Source organism: Vidua macroura, chromosome Z, assembly GCF_024509145.1.
Source record: "Vidua macroura isolate BioBank_ID:100142 chromosome Z, ASM2450914v1, whole genome shotgun sequence".
Classification (NCBI taxonomy): domain Eukaryota; kingdom Metazoa; phylum Chordata; class Aves; order Passeriformes; family Viduidae; genus Vidua; species Vidua macroura.
The window spans coordinates 73,456,107-73,481,808 of NC_071611.1; the positions used below are offsets into that span (position 1 = coordinate 73,456,107).

The window sequence follows — 25,702 nt, forward strand, 5'->3', positions numbered from 1 at the left end:
AACCCTATCCCTAACCCTAACTCTAACCCTAACCCTAATCATAACCCTAACCCTAACCCTAACCCTAACCCTAACCTACAATCCTACTCTAAGTCAATGGTAATGGTCCTGATGTGATTATCACATTCTTGTCTCCTTCCTCTTCTTCACTGAAACAATCAGTGGCACCAGGCAGGACGCAGGCTCAGCAAGTGTTACAAATGGATGCTGCCCAAAGAAAAAAAAACAACAAAAACCAATGAACCGTGACTTTCCAAGCTCAGTATTTCAGAGGATTCCTCTGGCTCCTAGAAAGATGCAGAAAGAGGACCAATGGGACCATCTGCACCTCCATCTTTTATGTGCAGGACCTTGCCATCACAGGCAAACCTGGCCCAGAATCCCACTTATCCCTTTATTCTGGTTTCTCCATCTAGCTGGGATTTTTGCCCTGCCCGTGCTCTAGAAATGGTGCTTTCTGTCCCTGGGGTTTCTTCCTTTCAGGAAACTCCAATGACCCACATAGGTCCCTGTCTTTGAGAGACAGGCACCGTGCTAATTTCCACAGGGAGACAGAGCAGTGTCTACCTTTGCATGCCCTGCCCCTCCTGTGCTGGATGGCACCTTCCTTCCCAGCAGGGCCAGCCGAGTGGCGCTGGCTGCTGCAGTTCCCTCTCTGCCACACAGCCTGGCAGTAAGCCTGGGCCAGTTCCCCTCTGCCTGAGCGTGCCAGGCAGCAGATGGGGCTGGGACAAGTCCCTCTCAGCTGCCCCTGTCTGCGTGCCAGAAACCTCTAAGGGTGGGGTGGGGGGCAGAAACCAGGGCCCCTCAGAGGCTCACAGTGAGCCCCCCACAGCCCCTCCTGCCCACAGCCAAATCTCTCCAGACTGCTCTGCCAGGACGGGCTTCCTTGGGTTCCAGAAACAGCCAGAAAACAGAGCACCTGTCCTCTCAGGAAATGCGGAGAGAGGTGGAGTTATTCAGCTTTGTGAAGAACAGGCCCCAGGGAGACTTTATTGCCACTTTCCAAGACTTCAGAGTGGCTTTGAAGAAAATGGGGGACATCTTTTTTAACATGGCCATTTAACAATAGAATATGGGCAAATATTTTTAATAACAAAATGGGGATCAAGAGTAGGTCTAAGGAAGAACTTGTTTACTCAGAGCATGGTGCAACACCGGCACAGGTTGTCCCAAGAGCTTGTAGGTGCCCCATGCCTGCAGGTATTCCAGGTCAGGTGGGAAAGGGCTCTGAGCAATCTGATCTCTTTGAAGATGTCCCTGCTCATTGCAGGACACTTGGACCAGATGACCTTCACAGGGCCCTGCCAGCCCAGTCTAGGATTCTTCACTGTTTTCATTTGAACAGCACCAAGAGTGGAGGTGAGGAGGAATGGGGGCTCATCTGATGCCTTGGACCTCAGTGGAGGAGGAGCCCATCCCTCAGACACTCTTTCACCTGCAGCCCCTTTGCATTTTACCTGCAGGAGCTCCTTGGCTGACCAGCGCTGTGCCTCGTTTCTCAGCAGGCAGCAGCTCAGGAAGTCACGCAGGCAAGGCGAGAATCGGTTGGGCTGCTGCAGCTTTGGTGTCCCTCGTATGTCTATCAGGAGTTGAGGCTGGGGAAAAAGGAAACATAAGGCTCCAGCTGCTTCTTTCCCATCTGTAAGTGCTCTCTCAGATCCCATTGTTTAAGCTCCACTCTGCAGAAACTGCCCTGGAGAGACCCAGAGATGACTTTCCTTTACCAACCAAAAACCCAAACCCCGATGCAGCCACAGCTTTTCCAGCATTCAGCAGATCTTGCCTTGGCAGCTGATTTCATTGACTGACCTAGTTAGTGGGAACTACATCAGCAAAAGCATGTTTTGCTTCTCTGAGGATTTGCACCAGCCTGACAGGCTATTTGGAAGGGGGAGTTTATTCTATCCATACTATTTCCAAGGATTATTACATGAAAGGAATCTTTGCAGTGCTTGTTGGTCCCTTTAGCACAGCTTCCATGAAACAAAAATCATCAAGTTTTTTTTTTTTTTTCTCCTCTTGAAAAAAATGCAGATGCAGAATCCATCTAAAATAGACAGAAATAACAATGGAAGGAGGCCTGGGAGTCTCCATGAAAATGCCCACCACAATAGTCACAGCTCTGTGCTGGTGGCACTGAAATAGATGGTGACCAAAGAGACTTTGTTACTTTCTTCTTCAACCCAGAGGAAAAATTCCTTCACTTTTCCCACACCCCCGAAGGTTACAAAGAGGGTTTTATCCTGTCTCTCTGCAGCTGTGCTCAGCCACTGGACATGGTGGGGAGCTGGAGTCCTCACTGTCCTTAGAACTGTGCAAGCCAGGGATGGCCCTGCTCCTGTGGTAAAGGAACACAGCACCGGCGTCAACCGCCCACGTTGGATCCCAGCCCCGGGCACCTGGCTGCAAGCTCATCAACTTGTTAAAGTACCCAGAAACAGCCAAGAGTTTAGTGTACAATTCTAACTGCAGTCGGAGAAAAACACATCCTAAACTTATCCAGGCCACCCACACGCATAACTGAACAATGTACAGATGATTTGAAAGCCTGAAAGTTTTGAAGACCCACAGGATTGGGAAAAGATGCTACAGTTTGGAGGAAAATTGATGTGCTGTGGTAAATGAAGGGAAAAGCAAGCAGAACTTGCTTGGGCATTGCTTTGGTGGTTTTTCCTCCTTTTTCTTTTTATTCTTTTTCTTTTTTTCTTTCTTTTTTTCCCTTTTCCTTTTTTTCTTATTTTCTCTTCCTTTTCCTCTTCCTTTCCATTTTTCTCTTACTTTTTCTTTTTTTCTTTTCCCTTTTCTCTTCCTCTTCCTTTTCAATTTTCTTTTTTTCTTTTCTCTTTTTCTCTAAAATTGAAACTAGGAAGATTCAATCTCTATTTTGAAGGATATTTATCACACATCCAACCATTCCACGGAAAAATTCCTTTTCTTCAGAGACAGAGCTCCAACATTGTTCAAAAAGCAAGTGAAAAATGTCAGGCATGGCTGGAGGCCAAAATGGCAGGTTTCTGAGCTGGTTAGGTTTCTGAACTGCCACTTCCCTTCTGATGCAACCAAATCGACAGCAGATGCTGATGTGCTGCAGGGACATTTTCAGAAGGGGACCTTGGTGGAAGTGGTGCCAGCAGATGGCAATGGGATTTTGTCCAATGGCACACTGACCATGGGACAGGTGAGAAAGACAAGCAGGATCAGTGAGTATTTGCACCTTACCGAAACAGGAGTTTCATTCCAGTAAGGAACTTCTCGTTCCACCATTTCGATGCCCATGATTCCAAAAGACCATATGTCCACTTTGGGGCCACATGGTTGACCTGTCACCACTTCAGGCGCCATCCACCCAGAAGTGCTGGCCACTGAGCTCCGTCGACTCTGCTCAGGGGTGAGCTGAGCAAAGAGGCCAGAGTCAGCTGTGGAGAAAAAAACAAACCATGAAAGCCAGCTCAAGTTAGGAAATCAAGCCAAAGAATTCCCCACTCTCAGTCTAAGAATGTGCTGTTGAGTCTCCTGGAGAACTGTCCATGCTCTGTTTCCTCAGGGCTTTAGACAAGGAAATATGGAATTGGCCACTTCAAAAAAAAAAGCCTCATTGTTTAGACTACCTCCAGCCTTTTATTTTTCTGAAGCTTTAGATTTACAGCTCCCTCCCTCTGGAAGGGACACACACAGAGCAACGCCACTCTTGACTCCTTGTTCCTTGTCATACTTCTGTGCATGTTGCAACTGTGCCCACAGTTTGTGGCAGGGTTCCCTGCACTGCCACCAACACCAATTTTGGGAAGCTGGCAGTCACTCAAAGCAGCCCCACAGCCCACGTCCCTGGAATGCTGCACCTGACCAAGAATACACTGACCCAGCTTGACAGAGCCGTCGGTTCTGAGAAGGATGTTGCTGCTCTTCACATCTCGGTGGATCACATGGTTCGAGTGAAGAAAATCCAGGCCTTGCAGGCACTGAGAGAGAAAACAGAAACAGGAGGGCAAAAATTAGTGATGTGATTTCATTACACAAGAAAGGAAACAGCTCTAAAAGATTCCCTCTGCAGGGGAATGGCGAGTAATGGAGGAACACAGTGCCATTGTGAGGAAGAGCTTGCTGCTCCACCACTTGCAGAGCAGGACCTTTCTAAGGAAAGGCATGTCAGCTTTTGAAAGAGCAACAGCAGCTGCTGTTGTTGTAGACTGTCCCCTGCAAACCAGCCAGCATGGCTGCTGCTGCTGTGGATGTGCTTTCTCCATGCAGAGGACAAGTGAGGGGTTTTGCCAAGGAAGAGAAAGTCCCTCCCTTTGGTGTGAAGTGGATCACTTTGGGGTGGGAGGCTGCATGACAAAGGTTTTGTTGCTGGCCTCAGCACAGACTTGGAAGTATCATAACAGTCACCTTCCTGAAGCAAAGAGCATTTTGGCTGCACTACTGTCCTTTTCAGTTGAGGACTGAGAGAAATGAGTCTTTTTTTCTTTGCTGATCATTTCAAATGCTGCCACCAGCACCATTGCTTTTACAGACAAGGAATGCAGTGCAGACAGGCTGGAGATAAAAGTTTAGGGAGGCAAGGTGGAGAACAGCAAATACAAATACAAGAGACAGAGCGAGAATACAACAGTAGGAGATATGAGTACAAGAACTAACTGCTGTGAGTGCAGGGGCACTGGCAGGCATTTCACTTGAGAGGCTTTTACTTGCCCATAGCATACCAGCAACACAGAAACAAAGCTTGGCACATGAAATCACTCCAGGTCGGAGCCCTGTTTCCCAGACAATCCTGCCCAAGCCCTGGGCAGCACAGGTGGGATTGCTGACCTCCCGACTGATGGCTGCCATCTCGTCTTCAGACAGGTGGGTCTCGCTGATGACATTGCTCAGAGTGCCTCCGTCCATGTACTCCATGACCAGCCAGAGCTGCCCATCCACACGGTAGCTGAAAGAAGGAAACAAGAGCATGGAGATAAACATGCATGGCTAGGTTGTTTTCTTGATTGATTCTTGTTTCCAAGTCCCTTTGTGACTAGGACAGAATTAAAGGAATAGACATTCCCTCTAGGCTGTGCATTGTTTGCAATCTGTCTCAAGAAGAAAGGCACAGCTGTGAAAAAAGGAGATGTCTTCAATAGCCAGCAAGTAAAAACTGCAGGTTAGGAACAGATCAAAAACCTGTCAAACTGCGTGTTTCTGGAAATAAGCAACTAGTCTTCCTGGCATGCAAAGCAATGGAAAAGAGGGGACACAATCCAAGGGAAATCCATGTTAGTTTATCTGGACGTAAGAGGACTCTTGAAAAAAACCAAGCCCCAAAACAATGTGGTGGCTGTGAACTTACAGGCTATTGATTTAGTAAGATATGAGTGATGCAGGTTTTTGAATAATTTTAGAACTCTGTGTACCGGGGAAGACTCATGCAGACAAGATGCACTCTCTTCCCATCCACTGGAGATGAGCAGAGCAGTAATAATTAACCAATAATTACAGCTCTATTTTCTGCCAGTGAACAAAGTGGAATTTTACCTTGCATGTTTGCAATATGTAAACAAACATTCACAACAACTCACCTGTCTAAATAGTTGACCAGATTGGGATTCATATTTGTCTTCATGACCATGAGTTCATAGACTCTTAGTTCCTTCTTCCTCAGTTCTTGGAGATTTATTTTCTTTATGGCCACCTAAAATGACATTGAAAATCAGTAACTTGAGAAGTTGGCGGCACAAGACCGCAAGGCACATGGAGCGAGTGCTTTTGCAATGCCACAGCCGAGCTGTGCCAAACTGCCTTGTGATTGGGCATTGCAGTAATTAGGAACTGACATTGCAACAGCCCATTTCTCTGCTCCCTTGGAGGCCACTTACAGGACACGTGGCCACTGAGGTTTTGCCTTGTCCACTTGGTAACTGTGGTGTCTCAACTATCACCCACAAAGCTCTGAGCACACTCCCTGCTGCTTTGTCTGGGATTCAGAAGAAGTAATCCATGCCTTAATACTCTGTGGATACATCTCGGGCTATGGGCAGGACTTAGGGCTTTTAGGGATGCCGTGCAGGTCTCTCCCTACGTGCAGTTCTCCAGTGCAGCACTGCAGGTGGCTAAGGAACTACCAGTAACTTTCAGATGCATTTGCTGGCAAGCAGAAGTGAGAATTCAGGACTCTGAAGCCGTAGCCCCAAAGAGCAGTGAGATGCTCAAAGGCACCACCTTTGTTTTAGCAATGGAGAGCAAATGAGCACATCCTTCTCTGAAAGGAACTGCTGCCCTCCTTGCCTTCCTTCTGGCAGCTGAGAAGGACAAAGACTGTCCCAAATGTATTTTGCAGGCTGGTAGCAGTCTGTGCTTCTTGCGCCTTTTCAGCACAGCTCTACTCAAACTCCAGCCACAGCTGCTCACACCAGAGGACCTGCGGGAGATGTTGACATTTACCTCTTCTCCTGTGGCATTGTCAAGTGCTCTGCAAACATCTCCAAAAGTCCTAGAAACAAAAAAGCAGCAAAGAAAGGAGAAGACATTTAGATCTTGCAGTGAAAGCCAGTCCACAGAGGAGATCTCTGCTGCAAATGCCTAAAACCTGCCGGAAGCAGGCAGGCTCTGCCCAAAGGCAGATGATGCATTTTCCTCTCAAGTGCATGGGCACTGGGCCTGTCCCTGAAGCGTTGCTGTTTACTGCCTCAGCTCCTAAGGAGATCTCCTTCTTTCACCTTGGGTTTCAGGTTCTAAACTGTGCAGTTTTTATCCTGACCATGGAGTATTTCCTTCTGCAATCTCTTGGAAAGAAATGTTCCTGAGAACTGTTATCTGACAGCTATCAGGGAGTAGGTTGCTCTTTCAGGCAAGCACGTTTCTTCCCCTTTTATTAGTGTGGCTGTATGATTTGGAGATATACAAAAATGCTCAGGAAATTAACACAGAACTGTCCCACACTTGAGAGACAAGGAGATCTTCCAGGTCCTGTTCCTTGCTGCAGGCAAGAACTTGGCAGCATGGAGGTGTGTCTGACAATGCCTTCTTGGGCACACTCACAAATTCGGAGCAGCACTGAGAGATGGGACAATCTATCCCCAGTGTCTGAACATGGGGATAGATGTCTGTTTGCAGCTGCTCTGACTTCACACTGGATAGATATTCCACCAGAAAAACACCTGGCCCATAGTTATGTAGAAGTGACTGTGGTTGGACTCACCCTCTGCCAATATATTCCAGTTCCGTGTATTTCATCACGGGATTTTCCATGTTCACTATTGTCCCTGAGGGAAACAAAATGCAAGATGCTCACTTTAAAGCAGAGATCCCAGCTTCCAGGAGATTCAAAAGGCAGACCCAGAGCCTGGAGCTTTGAACCCTTTGTGTTCGGCTGGGTAACAACAACAACCAGGCAGACAGCTCTGCAGCACAGGTGGCCAGCACAGAGACTGCTTTTCTACAGCAGTTCCTGTGGGGAAATGTCTCTAAATGTCCCTGGGACACCAAACTCAGGAAAAGCATTTGGTACAGCTATGCTGACACCTGCACACAATAGACTGTCCCTCAGACAAGAAATACAGCAGACGTACTCCGTAGCTCCAGGGAGTCATCCTTGATCTCCTGTTGCTGAGCAGCAGCTGGGTCAGCACTGGAGATGAACAAACCGCCCCGGCTCCGCTTCTCAGGGTGGAGAGCAAAGGCTCCTTTAGACCATGCTGCTGCAGCAGCAGGTTTGGTGACAAAGCCCTTGTAGATCTGGGACAAGAAATGAGTTTATGTCAGAAAGGTGGCTGGCAGAGATTAGCCTGAGATTCCATTTCAAATGCAAGCCCTTAGGAAGGTGCTGTCAGCAACATGCAGGGCTCTTAAGTGGGTTTTTTCTGATGTCCACTTCTCAGACTGGATGGGTCAAAACCAAAGGCTAGTTCTACTTGAGTGGATGGCCAGATTCATGGTCCATTTTCATGGATTTTCTGAAGGATCACTGCCACAATGACCATTCTACTTCCACTCAAGGATTCCTTTCCCCCTCCAAGGGCTTCAGACACACGTGCAGCTCCTTGTTCAAGTGTTCGTCCTCCCCCCACTGTGTCTTCTTTTCCTGCACCATCTTCAGGTCATGCCCAACCTGTAGCACCTTTGGTGGGGACACTTCCTGTGCCTCACGCCAGCCTCGGGGCTCTTCAGTGCCACTCATTTGCCGGAAGTCTTTGCCGGCTGCCCAGTGAGATGTCAACACTTGCACCTCGAGTCAAACAGAACAAAGCAGTCAGAGACTACAGCTTGTCCCTGTCAGTCAAGAGTCACTGACTGTGAGGAAAGAACAGATTTACAAGGGATACAGACAGCTTGTTTCAATCCTCCATCTGGGTCACCATCTTCCCCTGTAAAAACACCTCAAGAAACAAGGAGAGCAGGAACAGGCCAGCAGGAATCAATTTGGATGACTGCTGGCCAAAAGGCCAAAGGACAAGTCCCACTGTCCAGGGCAGCAGCTGAGATTCAGCACACCAGGAAATGTCCTTCTGAGTGACTGTGATACACACTAGAGCAGGATGGCACTCAGAGGCATCACCCCGCTCCCTGCTGCTCTGCACTGGGAAGGCCAGAAGGGCAGAAACCACCAGTTTGGTGACTGCCGTGGCTATCCCTCTTTCACTCACTTGCTTTTGTAGAGCCTGAGGGAGGGGATTAAATTTTTCTCTGATGATTTTCATTTCTTCCTCCTGCCTCTTCTCCCTTGCCTTGATCTTAGCGTGAGCTTTCTGAAAGTCTGTGTCCAGCTGTTCCTTCAAGTTCTCTAAAATACAAGAGAGAGGATGTTTCATGAGTGGAGTGGCTGCCACTCTTTCACTCACCTGGTTTTGTTGATCGCCCCTCTGCTGATGGAGATTCATCTCCTCTTGAATTCTTCTCGTGTCTTCCTGGTTCCTCTTCTTCACTTCTGTGATGGCACTCTGAGCTTCGGGCAGCTCTGCTTGTGGCTCTGCCTTGATATTCTGTACACACAAATGCAGAGCAAGTGACTGGGAGCTGCCATAAGGCTCAGCTTTTTCCTCTTGCAGCCTCAAAATCACATTTATTCAGCCACTTCTTTCTCCTTCCCTACCCACACCTGCCTCCAATGGAGCTCTCTTGTCCCAGTGCTGATCCCTGCAGATTCCAAGGCTCTGTGCTTTCAGTGCCTCTGGGACTCCTGGCCTCCTCACTCCCAAGAGCTCTGTTTTATGCCCCTCTTCCTGCCCTTTCCCTCTGACACCTGGCGAGTCAGGCTTACCTGGCCATTCTCCTGTGGCTCTTCCACCTGCTGCCTGAGCTGCTCTTCCTGCTCTCGGGCTCTCAGCTCTCCCTGAGTCTGGCATGGCATCTCTGATAAGGCAATCTGCTCCTGCTCTTTCTCTGGAAGGATCTGCACAGAAAGCAAGAGAAGATGGGTTTCAACTTTCCATAGGACATTTGTGGGCTAAGACTCAAGGACTGATGGGCTCACACGTTCCCAGAGCACTGTGCTGCTGCTCTCCTGGGTCATTCTCTGCCTGTGGGGAGGCACAGATTCCAAAGTGACCCTGGCACTACAATCAGGGGCCATCTGGGGCTGAAGCTCCAACAGCCTCTCAGGCAGCTGACAGGGAAGGTGTGGCATTTCTCAGGGGTCTGGTGAGGGCCTCCCTCTGCTCCTGCCATGTCCTGTTTGTCTTTCAGTAGTGACTGACATCCAGCCCAGTCCCACAGCTCCATCCTGCCTCTGCAGGTGGCTTCCTGGGTGAGCTCACCCTTTATGAGAGACACTTCTGGAGTTCATGTTCTCTTCACCACCTAAAACATGGAATACTTCCACCTCTCTGGGACAGGCAGAAAATTAAAAAATTAACTGGGGGCCTCAGGAAGAAGAGGCTGGAGGTGGAAAACAGCTCTGAGGGGAAAAAAAACCCCACCATATCTGGAGGGGAAAACAGCTCTGCCTGCTCAGAATCGGTCAACAGAACGTGTCTCTAATCCTCTCCTGAAAGGGATGCTTTAAGTGAACTTTGCAACTCCAACTGCATTGGACCAGAGCCAAGAAGATTCAATTATACAAATGACAGATAGATAGACAGATAGATAGATAGATAGGTAGATAGATAGATAGATAGATAGATAGATAGATAGATAGATAGAACTCACTCTTATAATCTCTCTTTCCTATCATTTCTGTTGCTACACACACTTGGTAGCCATTGCCCTGATCAGCAGCAATCCTGAGATTGCTCTCCTGTTGCTTCAATAAACCACACTCCCGGGGAATCTGGAGCATTTAGGTCCTTATGGAATGCAATCAGATCCAGAGCATTGCACTGGGAATGGCACTCTTGCAGCATTTGTGCTCGGCCAAGTGCTTCTCTTGGACTTGACAACACTGAGAGTGCTAAAGGGGCTGTAATCAGAAATAAAGCCCAGCTCCTTCCAGCTCCTCTGATCTCTGAGGACCAACTGGAATGCAAGAGCAATGATTTCCTGCTCAATTCCCAAACACCACATTTACTGATTCCCTGGGCTGCAAAAAAGCAGAGGTACTGTCAATATGAACGCGAAGTGCAAGGCCCTATTGACTGGCCTGGCACCAGAATAGCTCCTTCTGCACCAAGCTCGCTGTCCCAAACAAAGTGATCTCATGCAAAAATACTGCATCCTCCAGAAATGTCAACTTACAAAAGAAAAAGCTAGCAGAATATCGACAAGAGCTGGAAAAGGAAGGGAAACATGGAGGAAAATAGCTTTCCCTTCCTAAAAAATGAGAAACTAAACAGGACATGTCCTCCTAACAAAGGAAGAAACCAAAAGATGAAAGAGTGACCAAATCAAGTGTCAAAAGCACTTGGATGCTGAGAAGATATTTCCAGAAAAAAAAGCATTTGTATTGAGCACTATCGTGCAGGGATTTATGGAAGTGTGCCTGAAGGGCCCTGACGAGCCTCCCGTTGTCCAGGCTAAAGCTCCCTCAGCACCTCCTCCTTGGCCTTGCGCTCCACAGCCTTCCCCAGCTCCCGTGTCCTCCTCTGCACACGCTCCAGCCCCTCAAGGACTTTCTGCTCACAGGGGCCCACAACTGGGCACAGCACTCCCAGCTGTGGCCGCAGCGCTGCCCAGCCCAGGGGGACGCTCACTGCCCTGCTCCTGCTGCCCCACTCTTGCTGACACAGGCCAGGACGCCCTTGGCCTTCTTGGCTCCCTGGCCACGCGCTGGCCCACCTTCAGCTGCTCTTGACCGGCACCCCTGGGTCCTTTGGGCCCACGCAGCTCCCCCACCACAAACTTGCCCCTTTGATGTCAAATACAGCAGCCACAATTCCAAGATGTCCTTCCTCTTCTCAGCAACACAAGACAGCAGTCAAGGACTTGCAGCTTCACCCCCACCCGAGCCACTAATGCCATTTCCAAAGCTGCAGGCTTCATCCCAAAACGCATCCACAGCAACTTGCCTCTTCTGCTTTTTGCCTGGCAAGAAGCCTTCCCTACAAGGCACTTGCTTCCTTTGGCCTCACCCCACAAGAATGGCCTGCCCCAGCTTCATGGACAACGCAATCATCTCCTTGCAGCTTATCAAAAGCCAAAAGAGACTGTACAAGCGAAGAACTGCTGCAGAAAACTGCAGAACACTTCCACAAGCCAAACACACCTTTGCACAAAGGGAAAACAACTAAAGAAAGCCCTGTGACCTCCAGCACTAGCACCTGTGCCCTTGGCCACGGCCCTGCAGAAGCCCAGAAACAGAGCTTCACTGAGCCAAGCAGGCAGAAGCTGAGCCGCAGCCCCCAGCTCTTGGGTGCCTCAAGGTGACAGGCCAAGGGCCAATTTCTAGCTGTCCCTGCCTGCAGGAAATGGCCACGTCCTGCGGGATTCCAGCACTCAGCATCCTCAGCCAGCAACAGCAAGTGCTGGCTGCTCAGAAACTTGCAGCTCTGCCTTGCACTAAAGACAGCACCACCCACAACTGGCACTTACTCCCTTGGAAGCATCAGGCTCTGCTGTGACCACAGCTGCAGGCTCGTGGTCGTCTTGCTCCTTTTGCTCCTCTTTGGCTTCTTCTCCAGGAGCAGAGGGAGCCGGGGCGGAGACTGCTGCTGCTTCTGTCGTCTGTGGCAAGAGAGAAACATGAGGGACAGGCCGTTACCTATCGTTTAGAACCTCCTTTCTCCTGGCATCTACAACCACCTCTTTGAAGGAGAAATCATCAGCATTCTTAGCAATGGCATTCTAAGTCACTCCGGCCAGATTAAAATGGGCTAATTCAAGAGAACTCTGTTTGCCTAGGAATTTGATAGTCCTCCATGGCTGCTATCTGCAAGGCACAGTGCCTCTGCACAAGGGAGCTTTTAGCTCTTGAAAGCTGTGAAATGGAAAAGTAGGAAATAGCCAGCAAGGCCTTTGCTATTGCTGCGGCAGACATGGAAAACTAAAAGTGGATCAGAATCCCATTCGGTGCAGGAAAAGGGCAGGAAAGCTTGTGCAGAAGCATCTTTGCTTGCTGGGAAGAGAGAAAATCAGCAGGGCTTCTCCTCCTAGCAAGCCAAGAAACCACAAATTGGAAGTGTCACCTGCTCAGGTGGCTAAAGCACTTGGATGCAGAGCGGGGAGGTTTGGCAGGGAAGCAGGCCTTGGGGTGAGCGCTGTCCTCTATGGATCTATGGAAGTGTGCCTGAAGGGCCCTGACGAGCCTCCCGTTGTCCAGGCTAAAGCTCCCTCAGCACCTCCTCCTTGGCCTTGCGCTCCACAGCCTTCCCCAGCTCCCGTGTCCTCCTCTGCACACGCTCCAGCCCCTCAAGGACTTTCTGCTTCACAGGGGCCCACAACTGGGCACAGCACTCCCAGCTGTGCCTGCAGCGCTGCCCAGCCCAGGGGGACGCTCACTGCCCTGCTCCTGCTGCCCCACTCTTGCTGACACAGGCCAGGACGCCCTTGGCCTTCTTGGCTCCCTGGCCACGCGCTGGCCCACCTTCAGCTGCTCTTGACCGGCACCCCTGGGTCCTTTGGGCCCACGCAGCTCCCCCACCACAAACTTGCCCCTTTGACGTCAAATACAGCAGCCACAATTCCAAGATGTCCTTCCTCTTCTCAGCAACACAAGACAGCAGTCAAGGACTTGCAGCTTCACCCCCACCCGAGCCACTAATGCAATTTCCAAAGCTGCAGGCTTCATCCCAAAACGCAACCACAGAAACTCGCCCCTTCTGCTTTTTGCCAGGCAAGAAGCCTTCCCTACAAGGCACTTGCTTCCTTTGGCCTCACCCCACAAGAATGGCCTGCCCCAGCTTCATGGACAGCGCAATCGTCTCCTTGCAGCTTATCAAAAGCCAAAAGAGACTGTACAAGTGAAGAACTGCTCCAGAAAACTGCAGAACACTTCCACAAGCCAAACACACCTTTGCACAAAGGGAAAACAACCAAAGAAAGCCCTGTGACCTCCAGCACGAGCACCTGTGCCCTTGGCCACGGCCCTGCAGAAGCCCAGAGACAGAGCTTCACTGAGCCAAGCAGGCAGAAGCTGAGCCGCAGCCCCCAGCTCTTGGGTGCCTCAAGGTGACAGGCCAAAGGCCAATTTCTAGCTGTCCCTGCCTGCAGGAAATGGCCACGTCCTGCGGGATTCCAGCACTCAGCATCCTCAGCCAGCAACAGCAAGTGCTGGCTGCTCAGAAACTTGCAGCTCTGCCTTGCACTAAAGACAGCACCACCCACAACTGGCACTTACTCCCTTGGAAGCATCAGGCTCTGCTGTGACCACAGCTGCAGGCTCGTGGTCGTCTTGCTCCTTTTGCTCCTCTTTGGCTTCTTCTCCAGGAGCAGAGGGAGCCGGGGCGGAGACTGCTGCTGCTTCTGTCGTCTGTGGCAAGAGAGAAACATGAGGGACAGGCCGTTACCTATCGTTTAGAACCTCCTTTCTCCTGGCATCTACAACCACCTCTTTGAAGGAGAAATCATCAGCATTCTTAGCAATGGCATTCTAAGTCACTCCGGCCAGATTAAAATGGGCTAATTCAAGAGAACTCTGTTTGCCTAGGAATTTGATAGTCCTCCATGGCTGCTATCTGCAAGGCACAGTGCCTCTGCACAAGGGAGCTTTTAGCTCTTGAAAGCTGTGAAATGGAAAAGTAGGAAATAGCCAGCAAGGCCTTTGCTATTGCTGCGGCAGACATGGAAAACTAAAAGTGGATCAGAATCCCATTCGGTGCAGGAAAAGGGCAGGAAAGCTTGTGCAGAAGCATCTTTGCTTGCTGGGAAGAGAGAAAATCAGCAGGGCTTCTCCTCCTAGCAAGCCAAGAAACCACAAATTGGAAGTGTCACCTGCTCAGGTGGCTAAAGCACTTGGATGCAGAGCGGGGATGTTTGGCAGGGAAGCAGGCCTTGGGGTGAGCGCTGTCCTCTATGGATCTATGGAAGTGTGCCTGAAGGGCCCTGACGAGCCTCCCGTTGTCCAGGCTAAAGCTCCCTCAGCACCTCCTCCTTGGCCTTGCGCTCCACAGCCTTCCCCAGCTCCCGTGTCCTCCTCTGCACACGCTCCAGCCCCTCAAGGACTTTCTGCTCACAGGGGCCCACAACTGGGCACAGCACTCCCAGCTGTGGCCGCAGCGCTGCCCAGCCCAGGGGGACGCTCACTGCCCTGCTCCTGCTGCCCCACTCTTGCTGACACAGGCCAGGACGCCCTTGCCCTTCTTGGCTCCCTGGCCACGCGCTGGCCCACCTTCAGCTGCTCTTGACCGGCACCCCTGGGTCCTTTGGGCCCACGCAGCTCCCCCACCACAAACTTGCCCCTTTGATGTCAAATACAGCAGCCACAATTCCAAGATGTCCTTCCTCTTCTCAGCAACACAAGACAGCAGTCAAGGACTTGCAGCTTCACCCCCACCCGAGCCACTAATGCCATTTCCAAAGCTGCAGGCTTCATCCCAAAACGCATCCACAGCAACTTGCCTCTTCTGCTTTTTGCCTGGCAAGAAGCCTTCCCTACAAGGCACTTGCTTCCTTTGGCCTCACCCCACAAGAATGGCCTGCCCCAGCTTCATGGACAACGCAATCATCTCCTTGCAGCTTATCAAAAGCCAAAAGAGACTGTACAAGCGAAGAACTGCTGCAGAAAACTGCAGAACACTTCCACAAGCCAAACACACCTTTGCACAAAGGGAAAACAACTAAAGAAAGCCCTGTGACCTCCAGCACTAGCACCTGTGCCCTTGGCCACGGCCCTGCAGAAGCCCAGAAACAGAGCTTCACTGAGCCAAGCAGGCAGAAGCTGAGCCGCAGCCCCCAGCTCTTGGGTGCCTCAAGGTGACAGGCCAAAGGCCAATTTCTAGCTGTCCCTGCCTGCAGGAAATGGCCGCGTCCTGCGGGATTCCAGCACTCAGCATCCTCAGCCAGCAACAGCAAGTGCTGGCTGCTCAGAAACTTGCAGCTCTGCCTTGCACTAAAGACAGCACCACCCACAACTGGCACTTACTCCCTTGGAAGCATCAGGCTCTGCTGTGACCACAGCTGCAGGCTCGTGGTCGTCTTGCTCCTTTTGCTCCTCTTTGGCTTCTTCTCCAGGAGCAGAGGGAGCCGGGGCGGAGACTGCTGCTGCTTCTGTCGTCTGTGGCAAGAGAGAAACATGAGGGACAGGCCGTTACCTATCGTTTAGAACCTCCTTTCTCCTGGCATCTACAACCACCTCTTTGAAGGAGAAATCATCAGCATTCTTAGCAATGGCATTCTAAGTCACTCCGGCCAGATTAAAATGGGCTAATTCAAGAGAACTCTGTTTGCCTAGGAATTTGATAGTCCTCCATGGCTGCTATCTGCAAGGCACAGTGCCTCTGCACAAGGGAGCTTTTAGCTCTTGAAAGCTGTGAAATGGAAAAGTAGGAAATAGCCAGCAAGGCCTTTGCTATTGCTGCGGCAGACATGGAAAACTAAAAGTGGATCAGAATCCCATTCGGTGCAGGAAAAGGGCAGGAAAGCTTGTGCAGAAGCATCTTTGCTTGCTGGGAAGAGAGAAAATCAGCAGGGCTTCTCCTCCTAGCAAGCCAAGAAACCACAAATTGGAAGTGTCACCTGCTCAGGTGGCTAAAGCACTTGGATGCAGAGCGGGGATGTTTGGCAGGGAAGCAGGCCTTGGGGTGAGCGCTGTCCTCTATGGATCTATGGAAGTGTGCCTGAAGGGCCCTGACGAGCCTCCCGTTGTCCAGGCTAAAGCTCCCTCAGCACCTCCTCCTTGGCCTTGCGCTCCACAGCCTTCCCCAGCTCCCGTGTCCTCCTCTGCACACGCTCCAGCCCCTCAAGGACTTTCTGCTCACAGGGGCCCACAACTGGGCACAGCACTCCCAGCTGTGGCCGCAGCGCTGCCCAGCCCAGGGGGACGCTCACTGCCCTGCTCCTGCTGCCCCACTCTTGCTGACACAGGCCAGGACGCCCTTGGCCTTCTTGGCTCCCTGGCCACGCGCTGGCCCACCTTCAGCTGCTCTTGACCGGCACCCCTGGGTCCTTTGGGCCCACGCAGCTCCCCCACCACAAACTTGCCCCTTTGATGTCAAATACAGCAGCCACAATTCCAAGATGTCCTTCCTCTTCTCAGCAACACAAGACAGCAGTCAAGGACTTGCAGCTTCACCCCCACCCGAGCCACTAATGCCATTTCCAAAGCTGCAGGCTTCATCCCAAAACGCATCCACAGCAACTTGCCTCTTCTGCTTTTTGCCTGGCAAGAAGCCTTCCCTACAAGGCACTTGCTTCCTTTGGCCTCACCCCACAAGAATGGCCTGCCCCAGCTTCATGGACAACGCAATCATCTCCTTGCAGCTTATCAAAAGCCAAAAGAGACTGTACAAGCGAAGAACTGCTGCAGAAAACTGCAGAACACTTCCACAAGCCAAACACACCTTTGCACAAAGGGAAAACAACTAAAGAAAGCCCTGTGACCTCCAGCACTAGCACCTGTGCCCTTGGCCACGGCCCTGCAGAAGCCCAGAAACAGAGCTTCACTGAGCCAAGCAGGCAGAAGCTGAGCCGCAGCCCCCAGCTCTTGGGTGCCTCAAGGTGACAGGCCAAAGGCCAATTTCTAGCTGTCCCTGCCTGCAGGAAATGGCCGCGTCCTGCGGGATTCCAGCACTCAGCATCCTCAGCCAGCAACAGCAAGTGCTGGCTGCTCAGAAACTTGCAGCTCTGCCTTGCACTAAAGACAGCACCACCCACAACTGGCACTTACTCCCTTGGAAGCATCAGGCTCTGCTGTGACCACAGCTGCAGGCTCGTGGTCGTCTTGCTCCTTTTGCTCCTCTTTGGCTTCTTCTCCAGGAGCAGAGGGAGCCGGGGCGGAGACTGCTGCTGCTTCTGTCGTCTGTGGCAAGAGAGAAACATGAGGGACAGGCCGTTACCTATCGTTTAGAACCTCCTTTCTCCTGGCATCTACAACCACCTCTTTGAAGGAGAAATCATCAGCATTCTTAGCAATGGCATTCTAAGTCACTCCGGCCAGATTAAAATGGGCTAATTCAAGAGAACTCTGTTTGCCTAGGAATTTGATAGTCCTCCATGGCTGCTATCTGCAAGGCACAGTGCCTCTGCACAAGGGAGCTTTTAGCTCTTGAAAGCTGTGAAATGGAAAAGTAGGAAATAGCCAGCAAGGCCTTTGCTATTGCTGCGGCAGACATGGAAAACTAAAAGTGGATCAGAATCCCATTCGGTGCAGGAAAAGGGCAGGAAAGCTTGTGCAGAAGCATCTTTGCTTGCTGGGAAGAGAGAAAATCAGCAGGGCTTCTCCTCCTAGCAAGCCAAGAAACCACAAATTGGAAGTGTCACCTCCTCAGATGGCTAAAGCCCTTGCATGCAGAGCGGGGAGGTTTGGCAGGGAAGCAGGCCTTGGGGTGAGCGCTGTCCTCTATGGATCTATGGAAGTGTGCCTGAAGGGCCCTGACGAGCCTCCCGTTGTCCAGGCTAAAGCTCCCTCAGCACCTCCTCCTTGGCCTTGCGCTCCACAGCCTTCCCCAGCTCCCGTGTCCTCCTCTGCACACGCTCCAGCCCCTCAAGGACTTTCTGCTTCACAGGGGCCCACAACTGGGCACAGCACTCCCAGCTGTGCCTGCAGCGCTGCCCAGCCCAGGGGGACGCTCACTGCCCTGCTCCTGCTGCCCCACTCTTGCTGACACAGGCCAGGACGCCCTTGGCCTTCTTGGCTCCCTGGCCACGCGCTGGCCCACCTTCAGCTGCTCTTGACCGGCACCCCTGGGTCCTTTGGGCCCACGCAGCTCCCCCACCACAAACTTGCCCCTTTGACGTCAAATACAGCAGCCACAATTCCAAGATGTCCTTCCTCTTCTCAGCAACACAAGACAGCAGTCAAGGACTTGCAGCTTCACCCCCACCCGAGCCACTAATGCAATTTCCAAAGCTGCAGGCTTCATCCCAAAACGCAACCACAGAAACTCGCCCCTTCTGCTTTTTGCCAGGCAAGAAGCCTTCCCTACAAGGCACTTGCTTCCTTTGGCCTCACCCCACAAGAATGGCCTGCCCCAGCTTCATGGACAGCGCAATCGTCTCCTTGCAGCTTATCAAAAGCCAAAAGAGACTGTACAAGTGAAGAACTGCTCCAGAAAACTGCAGAACACTTCCACAAGCCAAACACACCTTTGCACAAAAGGAAAACAACCAAAGAAAGCCCTGTGACCTCCAGCACGAGCACCTGTGCCCTTGGCCACGGCCCTGCAGAAGCCCAGAGACAGAGCTTCACTGAGCCAAGCAGGCAGAAGCTGAGCCGCAGCCCCCAGCTCTTGGGTGCCTCAAGGTGACAGGCCAAAGGCCAATTTCTAGCTGTCCCTGCCTGCAGGAAATGGCCACGTCCTGCGGGATTCCAGCACTCAGCATCCTCAGCCAGCAACAGCAAGTGCTGGCTGCTCAGAAACTTGCAGCTCTGCCTTGCACTAAAGACAGCACCACCCACAACTGGCACTTACTCCCTTGGAAGCATCAGGCTCTGCTGTGACCACAGCTGCAGGCTCGTGGTCGTCTTGCTCCTTTTGCTCCTCTTTGGCTTCTTCTCCAGGAGCAGAGGGAGCCGGGGCGGAGACTGCTGCTGCTTCTGTCGTCTGTGGCAAGAGAGAAACATGAGGGACAGGCCGTTACCTATCGTTTAGAACCTCCTTTCTCCTGGCATCTACAACCACCTCTTTGAAGGAGAAATCATCAGCATTCTTAGCAATGGCATTCTAAGTCACTCCGGCCAGATTAAAATGGGCTAATTCAAGAGAACTCTGTTTGCCTAGGAATTTGATAGTCCTCCATGGCTGCTATCTGCAAGGCACAGTGCCTCTGCACAAGGGAGCTTTTAGCTCTTGAAAGCTGTGAAATGGAAAAGTAGGAAATAGCCAGCAAGGCCTTTGCTACTGGTGCGGCAGACAATGAAAACTAAAAGTGGATCAGAATCCCATTCGGTGCAGGAAAAGGGCAGGAAAGCTTGTGCAGAAGCATCTTTGCTTGCTGGGAAGAGAGAAAATCAGCAGGGCTTCTCCTCCTAGCAAGCCAAGAAACCACAAATTGGAAGTGTCACCTGCTCAGGTGGCTAAAGCACTTGGATGCAGAGCGGGGAGGTTTGGCAGGGAAGCAGGCCTTGGGGTGAGCGCTGTCCTCTATGGATCTATGGAAGTGTGCCTGAAGGGCCCTGACGAGCCTCCCGTTGTCCAGGCTAAAGCTCCCTCAGCACCTCCTCCTTGGCCTTGCGCTCCACAGCCTTCCCCAGCTCCCGTGTCCTCCTCTGCACACGCTCCAGCCCCTCAAGGACTTTCTGCTTCACAGGGGCCCACAACTGGGCACAGCACTCCCAGCTGTGCCTGCAGCGCTGCCCAGCCCAGGGGGACGCTCACTGCCCTGCTCCTGCTGCCCCACTCTTGCTGACACAGGCCAGGACGCCCTTGGCCTTCTTGGCTCCCTGGCCACGTGCTGGCCCACCTTCAGCTGCTCTTGACCGGCACCCCTGGGTCCTTTGGGCCCACGCAGCTCCCCCACCACAAACTTGCCCCTTTGATGTCAAATACAGCAGCCACAATTCCAAGATGTCCTTCCTCTTCTCAGCAACACAAGACAGCAGTCAAGGACTTGCAGCTTCACCCCCACCCGAGCCACTAATGCCATTTCCAAAGCTGCAGGCTTCATCCCAAAACGCATCCACAGCAACTTGCCCCTTCTGCTTTTTGCCTGGCAAGAAGCCTTCCCTACAAGGCACTTGCTTCCTTTGGCCTCACCCCACAAGAATGGCCTGCCCCAGCTTCATGGACAACGCAATCATCTCCTTGCAGCTTATCAAAAGCCAAAAGAGACTGTACAAGCGAAGAACTGCTCCAGAAAACTGCAGAACACTTCCACAAGCCAAACACACCTTTGCACAAAGGGAAAACAACTAAAGAAAGCCCTGTGACCTCCAGCACGAGCACCTGTGCCCTTGGCCACGGCCCTGCAGAAGCCCAGAGACAGAGCTTCACTGAGCCAAGCAGGCAGAAGCTGAGCCGCAGCCCCCAGCTCTTGGGTGCGTCAAGGTGACAGGCCAAAGGCCAATTTCTAGCTGTCCCTGCCTGCAGGAAATGGCCGCGTCCTGCAGGATTCCAGCACTCAGCATCCTCAGCCAGCAACAGCAAGTGCTGGCTGCTCAGAAACTTGCAGCTCTGCCTTGCACTAAAGACAGCACCACCCACAACTGGCACTTACTCCCTTGGAAGCATCAGGCTCTGCTGTGACCACAGCTGCAGGCTCGTGGTCGTCTTGCTCCTTTTGCTCCTCTTTGGCTTCTTCTCCAGGAGCAGAGGGAGCCGGGGCGGAGACTGCTGCTGCTTCTGTCGTCTGTGGCAAGAGCGAAACATGAGGGACAGGCCGTTACCTATCGTTTAGAACCTCCTTTCTCCTGGCATCTACAACCACCTCTTTGAAGGAGAAATCATCAGCATTCTTAGCAATGGCATTCTAAGTCACTCCGGCCAGATTAAAATGGGCTAATTCAAGAGAACTCTGTTTGCCTAGGAATTTGATAGTCCTCCATGGCTGCTATCTGCAAGGCACAGTGCCTCTGCACAAGGGAGCTTTTAGCTCTTGAAAGCTGTGAAATGGAAAAGTAGGAAATAGCCAGCAAGGCCTTTGCTATTGCTGCGGCAGACATGGAAAACTAAAAGTGGATCAGAATCCCATTCGGTGCAGGAAAAGGGCAGGAAAGCTTGTGCAGAAGCATCTTTGCTTGCTGGGAAGAGAGAAAATCAGCAGGGCTTCTCCTCCTAGCAAGCCAAGAAACCACAAATTGGAAGTGTCACCTCCTCAGATGGCTAAAGCACATGGATGCAGAGCGGGGAGGTTTGGCAGGGAAGCAGGCCTTGGGGTGAGCGCTGTCCTCTATGGATCTATGGAAGTGTGCCTGAAGGGCCCTGACGAGCCTCCCGTTGTCCAGGCTAAAGCTCCCTCAGCACCTCCTCCTTGGCCTTGCACTCCACAGCCTTCCCCAGCTCCCGTGTCCTCCTCTGCACACGCTCCAGCCCCTCAAGGACTTTCTGCTTCACAGGGGCCCACAACTGGGCACAGCACTCCCAGCTGTGCCTGCAGCGCTGCCCAGCCCAGGGGGACGCTCACTGCCCTGCTCCTGCTGCCCCACTCTTGCTGACACAGGCCAGGACGCCCTTGGCCTTCTTGGCTCCCTGGCCACGCGCTGGCCCACCTTCAGCTGCTCTTGACCGGCACCCCTGGGTCCTTTGGGCCCACGCAGCTCCCCCACCACAAACTTGCCCCTTTGACTTTAAATACAATATCCACTACTTTAAATTGTCCTTCTTGTTGTACAACCACATCTTTTTAGGGAGTTTCCTGATGTTTGATAGGAATAAAAGTCTAAGTCACTGTGGCTTTATGAAAATGGGCTAATTGAACTCTATAGGAAATTGCTGTTTATTAAGTATTCATCCGTGTTTGGTGTTAGCAAATAATATTCTCTCTGCAAATCTTAGTTTGTAAGACTTCAAGGCTCTGAGATGGAAATTAGGAAATATCCAGATTTGCCTTGTTGTTTGTTGTTGAAGGAATGAAAATGGTTTTTCTTTTGGCCTGCATGGCTGGCCCTGTACAGTCTACTTGTTCTGGCTAAGCTCACAGCGTACTCTACAATACCTAAACACCACCAACATGAAATGTTCCTTGCTCACTCACCTTAGCATCAGCACCACTGAATACATGCTTCACGTGACCTGTAGTGGGCAAGGGAAAATGAAGCAGATGCTGTCAGAAAACTGCCTGGGCTGGTGAATCCCACAGAACAACAATTGCAAACAGAGAGTATTTTCCGCTTCACAACATCCCTCCAGGAGACACATTTCATTCACGCAACCAGCAAGAGATCAGGACCATATTCTTGGTCGTGCCTACACTTTGGCCTGTTTAGCCAGTAAATTAATATAAACATGATCAAGAAAATGTAAATTGTTCTTTCACACTCAATGCTCCTGTTCTACCAAACAGATAACACATCTTTAAAAATTCTCTCCTTCCAGTACCCTTTTTTTTTTTTATTAATCAGTTGTATGCACTAATTCTCATTAACTTGCTGGAAACAGTTGCCCAGAAAAGCTTCCCCAAAATTCCACTGAGCTGTGGCAGCTTTATTGTGACGCAGCACAGCAGCAGCTCCAGGATTCAGGAGCAGATAGTCACTGCTTTGGAGTTAGCATTTCATTGCAAAGGGAATCACTATTTTAGCACTTAGACAAGGGTCAAGTTAGGCACTCAAATCCTTTCATGACAAAATGTAGAAAGAAAGAAGCTTTCCCTGAATTCTGGGAACAACTGCAGAGTTTTTAGAAGGCCTTCCAAGGAGTTCTCCAGTTTATATTTTCAAAGCTGTCTTGCTTGTCCCAGCAATCTGAGGAAATGACAGACTCTGCTTCCTCAGATTCTCCTGTGGAGGGACCAGAACCCCTGCAGGTTCCCTTGCAAATGCTGCCCCTGTGCCTACAGACACCCCCTTTTTAGCTGAATCTCTTGACAGGAGCTTTCCCAAACCAGTGGCACCCTAATGCTCCTTCTGTTTCAAAATAACTCAGTCACTAAGAGCAGGAAGACATACAAAAGCCAGGTTCGGTTACACCCAGGGAAAACCTCTACTTACGTGCCAGGTTAGTCAGGTAATAGGCAGAATAAGAAACGCCGTAAACAGTGACAAATGCAGCAGCAAATTGCTCAATCATTGTAGCACTGCTGCGCAGATTCACTCCAACACAAGAAAAAACAAGGCTCTTGTCAGTGTGCAGCTGCCCACTGACACGTGCCTCAACCAAGAGGATGCACTGAGCATCCTGCACTGAGCAAGGCCTAGGGCTGCTCTGACGCTGAGGCCTTTTGTGCACCACAGCAACCTTCTGATGTCACCATGACCGCATGGCAACCATGCCCTGACATCACAATGCAAACCCTCTATATTGGCCTGTGAATTGATGCAAAGCAATAACCAACCATCTGTACAGCAAAGGCTAAATAGCCTGGGGAGTTCTCCTCTGTCACAAAGTAGCACAAATTCCCTTTGTGGGCCAAACCCTGCTGTTCAAGGGATCCAAGAGTAACTCCAAGAGCGCACCAAGTACCTACAGCCTGTACCCCAACGAAGCACCGAGATGGGACCCAAGCAAAGGAAAGCTGACCAAGAGAATAGCCCAAAGCACTGCACATCTGAGAAATGACCCTCACTTTTAAAATGTTAAAGGTTTAATAAACCTTAACAGAGGACTGAATAAGGAAAAATTGCAGCACTGGGAGTCTCTATGACCATTACGAGCAGCTCATCTACAAAACAGATGCTCTGCCTTTTATACCCTTAGCCCCTCCAAAGTTTTATCAGTCAGCTCTTTCTCTGCTGTCCACTGGTGAAGATTACTTTCTTACATCTTGATTGGAGGTCAGGTGTTGTTACACCGCGCCTCCTGGTCACAAGCCGGCCCTCCCCAAAAGCCCTGACTACCAAGGCTGTTACAAGGGGGAGGGCAAATAAGGCTATGGGAGGATATATTACAATAACATCACTATACATTGTAACATCCACATACTATCTACCTCTTAATTGGGAGAGCCAACTGTTACATTACTCATCTAGAACACACAGAACCAGGAGAGAAGGCACTGTTGGCATAACAGCTGAAATAATTCCTCACAAATCTCCCACATATTTACACGTTTCCTGGATATGCCCAGGGCTCCTGAGCATGTACATCTCTGCCTTTATTCCCCTTTGGAAGCAGTCAAACTGGCAGCATCTGCCTGCCCGCAGGAGCTGCTCCAAGCTGGAATGTGACTGGCGATGCTGATTTCCAGAGGCTTCTGTGTCCCAGGAGAAGCCAAGGCAGGAGTGGGTTGAAAGGCACTGGAGCTGCTGCTGCTGCTCTGTGCCAGAGAGCCCTGGCTGGGCAGGGCACGGTGCCCACTGCGCTGCGGGCTCTTTCTCCTGGCAGAGCTGGGCACACCTGGGAACAAGGCATGGCAGCTTGTGGGGAAATCAAGGGGTTTGTGGGGGCTGCATTGCTCTGCACACAGCCAGGCCACCTGTGGCACAGAGTTCTGGCGCCTAAAAAGATGAAGCAGAGGGGAATAGCTGGAAAAGGTTTCATTTTGACCTTTCTTACCTGCTCACAGAAGTTGCCAAAATGAAAGTTACCAAGCAGGGCCTGATCCCTGCTGCCAGCTCAGGCTTAGAAAGGAGGCATTTGTTTATTTCAGTACTCGGTGCATAGGGAATCACTTCCCTAACACCTGCACACCCAGCAATCTCACTTACTAGTTTGTATCCATGCAACTAAGACAGAGTCAATACTTTGCTGAAACTCACAGGCTAAACATTACTCCAAATTCTTTGACGTATTTAAATCATTTCTCAGAATTGATTGACAGCAGAGTAGGAGTATCCTGTAGGTCCCTGGTGGTCATTGCCACAGGTTCAGGAGGAGACTCATGCACAAAATAATCTAAGACACAACTGGGCTTGCAAAGCAAATTTATTCCATTAGTTCCAGTGGCAAATAATACATACCAACCCCTGGATTCCCAAAAATCCACTGAGCAGGAGAGGGAGATGGAGCGTGGTGCTTGGTGTGGGGGGGGCAGGTAGGCAGTGCACTTCCAGGATCTCCCCTGGATCAAAAGGGTGTGCATCTCGTCCTTCTCACCCCTCCAGCCCAGAACCAGGCCTTGTATCTCCAGCGCAGGAGCGGAATTTTCCCAGTTACAGCATCAGCTCACACATGGCCGGCGCGTGAGATGAAGCCACGGTGGCTCCCGATACCGACCCCATGCCAACAACAGCTCCCTTATGCATTGTTCCCCTTTCAAACCTTAACTGCCCACCCATTGACCAATACATTGCTTCTCCTTCAAGGATCATGTTCCCACCTGTAATAAATAAAAAGGTCTTCATCAAAACGAGCATTGAAGGAGATAAGAATTTGAACTGAGTAGGGAATTTCAAGGTGTGGGAGGAGAAGGAGGGGGGGGCCCGAGGGAACAGCAAGTATCCTGCTTAAGAATTGTGCAGATGCAACTAGCATAGAAGACTGTGTAACTAATTATACACAAGTTAACTTTTAGGCCAAGGACAATCTGCAAGGAAGATGAGGAGCCTTCATCCCTACGACCACCAAGGGCAGAAAAAAAAAGACCCCCTAGCAACCAATTCCAGAGGCGCAGAGTGCATTGAGAGAAAATACATCAACCGGAAAGAAAAAAAAAAAAAAAAAAATTA

General features: G+C 51.0%; 1 protein-coding gene across 1 annotated transcript; it reads right to left on the reverse strand.

Moving 5' to 3' along the window:
- Positions 1-57: 57 nt before the first annotated feature.
- On the reverse strand, positions 58-25,279 carry LOC128822345 (serine/threonine-protein kinase PAK 3-like). The gene is given in 13 exon segments (XM_054004041.1): positions 58-207; positions 1,461-1,598; positions 3,223-3,419; positions 3,863-3,962; positions 4,810-4,927; positions 5,556-5,668; positions 8,619-8,954; positions 9,233-9,364; positions 20,656-20,787; positions 22,132-22,169; positions 23,087-23,200; positions 23,203-23,511; positions 25,204-25,279. Coding segments are annotated over 13 exon segments (1,890 nt in total). The 3' UTR covers positions 58-120.
- Positions 25,280-25,702: the final 423 nt, after the last annotated feature.